Source organism: Priapulus caudatus, unplaced genomic scaffold (genome assembly GCF_000485595.1).
Source record: "Priapulus caudatus unplaced genomic scaffold, Priapulus_caudatus-5.0.1 Scaffold26, whole genome shotgun sequence".
Classification (NCBI taxonomy): Eukaryota; Metazoa; Priapulida; class Priapulimorpha; order Priapulimorphida; family Priapulidae; genus Priapulus; species Priapulus caudatus.
Genome location: NW_014577087.1, coordinates 991,507 through 996,083, shown reverse-complemented (window position 1 = coordinate 996,083; position 4,577 = coordinate 991,507). Strand labels below are relative to the sequence as shown.

General features: G+C 48.7%; 1 protein-coding gene across 1 annotated transcript in view; it reads right to left on the bottom strand.

The window, feature by feature from the left end:
• The window catches only part of LOC106814382 (tyrosine-protein kinase Src64B-like), a 22,589-nt gene that overhangs the window by 11,413 nt on the left and 6,599 nt on the right, over positions 1 to 4,577 (bottom strand). Inside the window, exons 2-3 of the mRNA XM_014818694.1 lie at positions 2,494 to 3,088; positions 1,262 to 1,351 (exon numbers count right to left, since the gene is read on the bottom strand). Coding sequence (XP_014674180.1) covers positions 1,262 to 1,351; positions 2,494 to 2,840 — 437 coding nt within the window. The 5' untranslated portion in view covers positions 2,841 to 3,088. The remainder of the gene's footprint in view (positions 1 to 1,261; positions 1,352 to 2,493; positions 3,089 to 4,577) is intronic.

Sequence of the window (4,577 nt, the reverse complement as noted above, 5' to 3'; positions counted from 1 at the left end):
GTGTGTGTGTGTGTGTGTGTGTGTGTGTGTGTGTGTGTGTGTGTGTGTGTGTGTGTGTGTGTGTATGTGTACGTGCCGACGCGTGTGCGAGTGTGCGTGTGTGCTTGAGTGCGCGCGCGCGTGTTAGTGTGCGTGTGTGCGAGTGTTTGTGTATGTATGTGTTTGTGTATGTATGTATGTATGTATGTATGTATGTATGTATGTATGTGTGTGTGCGTGCGTGCGTGCGTGGGTACGCGTGTTTATGTGTGAATGTGGAGCTTCTCACTGCGGGTACTAGCCGTGGGCCATGAGTGGGCTAGTTCTAGTGGCTTTCGCTTATCCTAAAATGATATTCCAATTTCGTCGAATAGTGTGTGTAACCTGCACTTAGACAGTGCATCCACGGACGGTGCATGTTATTTCGCCCCGCATTGTTGACAGTTCGGCACTCTTTAACGTCTATATTCTCACTTAGATCTGACACTCAGCCGTCGTGAGAGCGATTGAGAAACGCTACCAGAAAGTCCGTCCGATTACAGGCGATATCGCGTGGGCAAGACAACATTTCACGACGACAGTAAAAGCACACAGGAATTTATAACGCGCGCCGTTTTGCGTGTTGTATATATTTCGTTTTACTTGCCCGTCCAAAGAGCGAGCTCATGCATTTATTGTTAGTTTACTACACGCGCGGTGTCACGCAATTACGCTATTATAGTGTTAATAAGATATATATAATGGCTGGGAAAAGTGCGTCGATGAATCAGTAACCTTGGTAACTCTCATCCCACCTAGCAACCGGCGAATCAGAATGAACGTCCCGACAGCAGGCAGACGTTATAATAGCTAGGTCATTATATATGAGGCAGTTAACACGACGTGACAAGCGTTATATCCACACACACGCACATATATATATATATGCATGACATTAGGTCACGTAGGAAGCACGTTCACAGCTATATCGAGATCCTACTATCTCCTCCGGACTCTCACTCCGGACATTATGTTTGACTTTCATATGAGATGTTTGACATACGAAATGGGAGCATGATCATAACCTGACGTCAAAAAATGGGAGCCTGATCTACACGATGGGGGCCTGCTCATGATGTGACGTCACGATGAAGGTTTACCCACGCAGATGGGTCTGTGCGTCGTTACACGACAACGATGAGAAAGAGCAGTGGCGTTCATTAATGCGATTACCGTTGCAACTTCAAAATCAGCTAAAAAAATCTCAAATCTGTTACAAACGTTCAACTATTCGCATACTTACTCTTCCTTGTCGAAGTTTTGCACGAAGTTACTCGGTATGTAGCCATCCTGTTGCGTAACGAGATGCTTCGCGTACCACCAGTCGCGGTTACTATGGCAACAAACAGACGAAAGTTAGTATGGCGCGATATACGATTTTTCGAATGAAATACAACAACGGCCTACTAGCGATATAGTGCTCTGATTGGTCGCAAGGAGAGCTAACACTGAATTACATCGTTATTCGGTCAATGCTTGCATACATCTAACATGTGTAACATCACTCTCTGCTTGAATAATATTACCGTTGCCCGGGGTGCTACTGGACGGGATATACAGACAAAATCTAATCAATAAATTTAATTCACTGCGCTGGAAAAAGTTGGTCATTACCGAATGTTGAAAATGTAGGTTGGATCGCCGTTGAGAAAAAAAACTAGGTTATATTAACATCACTATAGACGGAGAAACATGGCGTAGGCCCTACAGGCATATACTACCATGAAATCGCGTGTAACATGAAAGTGATTTCACCATCTGCAATTGTAATTTGGTAGTACTATGAATAAAGTAATTAACGGCGTTGTCACTAAGCAGTCGGCAGATTACTATGGAGTGTTTACAAATACTCTGATAAACAATAAATAATGCGAACAAACGCAACTAACATGGTCGTGTTAATGTCACCCAGAAAACCGCAAAAGATCTGGTTTACATAACACTACCATGCAAGATACAACGAGAAAGAGAGAGAGAGCGAGAGATAGAAGAGGAGGGAGTGAAAAATGTGCATGCGACAGGAAGCGAGAAAGGGAAAATATCGACGTTTACTGGGTGTGGAATAAATTATATATAGTTATAGTGACGAGGAACCTTAACTACTGACTAAAAGAACGACACAAACAAGACACAGGACGACTGACACATATACCTACCTACCTACACGCGCTCACGTACACGTTTGCGTGGGCGATTTATCAGCGAGACCACAAAGGAACGAGAGTAAGATGTGTTTGTGTACAGGACGAATCAAAATAAAAGAAAAAACATCCAGGAAAGCATTGGAAAAACGGGATAAAGTACCGAACACCCGCTGGAGGGATTCTAGGGATATCATATACCCCCCACACACACAAACACACACGCAGAGAAAAGAGCCAAAGGCTTTAACTCGGGTACACACTTCACGCAGGGAGCTTACGGGAAGGATACGCGGACTATAGCTTCCCTGCACGGAGGGGGGGGGGATAATACCTTAACAGTTTCATGCGCTTTCTGCGCATGGGTGGCACGGGCGTCGGGGAAGCAGGGTTCCTAGTGTGGCGATTCTCCTCGCCCGAGTCACTGCGCAGCTTCTGATGTTGATGATGTGGATGTTGAGACGTGGCGTTCGTCTGCGGCTTCCCCCCATCGCCGCCGCCGCCGCCGCCGCCGCCGCCGTATTTCTTCACGCCGCTCGGCCGATATCGGCTGCTGGGTTTCGCCGTCTCGCCGGCGTCCGCATCGCGTGTTATGAACGACCGCACGCGGGTCAGCGACGTCTTCGACCAGTTTCGGACGCGGTCGCCGAGCGCCGACGCACTGCGCTCTAACCTCGGCATCGTTCACGCACGCACGCAGGAACGCACGCACACATGCACGCACGCACGTGCGCGGGAAAAACGTCGCTCTGACTGTCGCGCGCACAGCAGTACCGACGAAATGCAATCTCAGCGACGGATTTCTTTGCGTTGTTGTCCTTCTGCGTCGCCGACGACGAAGAGGTGGAGTTTTCACTTTCGAGCGCGTCGAGCACGTGACCGCGTCACGTGAGTGTCGGTCGCAGACGAACACTGCGCGATATATATATCTGCACAAAAGATTGCGCTGTGAGAAGGAGGAGGGTATAGCGTATACGTAGTAGTAGTGGTGGCGGTGTAGCCCTGAGGCTATAATATTATATATAGTGGCGCATGGTGTTGCGCACGCAGCGTGAATCATGCTGTGCTCGCCTGTAATCATCGGCTGCGATCAGACCGCCTGGCGGCGCGTCGAGAGATGCGCGGAGAGACATTCCGCTCCAGTAACGACTCATATCAACAGATTTGTGTTAGAAGCGCGATTGATAGCATCTGAATATAATGCTAGTTAACAGCGGAGAGGGAGGGGGATGTAATAGGATTACGCTTTAAACCGCAGGCGTGCCCCGAAGAAGGTGCAATGATCCTCACAGAGAGAAAGTGTTCTCTGTAGATTTGTCGCGCGGGATACTCTTGACATTTCACGCCCGCGCGCGCTGGTAGTTGAATTGTTATTGTTATTGTTAGTGTTATTGTTATTCCCACAAAACGTCCCATCCGACAGACGCTAAAGTGTTAATTTTTATTTAATTCGTACGCGTTCTGATTAAAATGATTAGGAACCCTAACGCATGCACGCATACACGCACGCACGCACGCACACACGCACGCACGCGCTGATTGATGTATGTAGATGTATGTAGATGGATGTATTGTTATTGTCATTTCTTAAAGATATGTGCTACACCTGACAGGCAATACCGATTTACTTTCGTACGCACAACAATCAACGCCGTTTTTTTAAAATTCATAATTATTATTAACGCGTTTATAACGAAGACAAATCGCCCGAGCGCGATCCTCTCGCTCGCACCTCGGTCATCATTCTACATGATCTATTCTCTTGTCGTTTTTTACGAGCGCTGCCTGGAGACAAACATGTTTTGTCGCGAGCGTCGGCGACATACACTCATTAGCGCTGTACTGGGTCAACATCTCCGACCGACTCCGGGCTCACTAATGAGCGACGTATAATATAGTGCTAACGGCGGAAGCATGCACCCGAGCAAGCGACATCGAAACCCCACGCCCTACATTCACGCACGCAGCGTGCGGTGAGCCAGCAACCAACGAGCGTCTGCGGGACCTTAGCAACGGACAAAGATGGCCGGCGCGCGTTGGCGACGTTGGAGCGCGTCCTTCGCGCGCATTACGTGCGCATTACCCGGCCGTGTCCGAAACACTAGGTGTGCAATAATTACCTGCGTGTACGGCGGCAGCGGCGGCGGTAGTTCGGTCGCCTGGTGACGAACAAGGATTCGCGTTTGTTCGCGGGAACTAGCGCCTGTCTAATGCTCGGCTCGCGGCAACCGACAACAACCGTGTTGACACATCTCTACATTTTCATGCGGATGCTTTCCCAAGCGCTCAGCACCGCCGCTAGAAGCACGGTGGCAATCAGCAGCAGTAGTAGCATTAGCAGCAGCAAAAGCAACAACTACAACAACAGCAGTAGTAATAGCGGTAGCAACAACATCAGCAGAAGCAGCAGCAGCATCA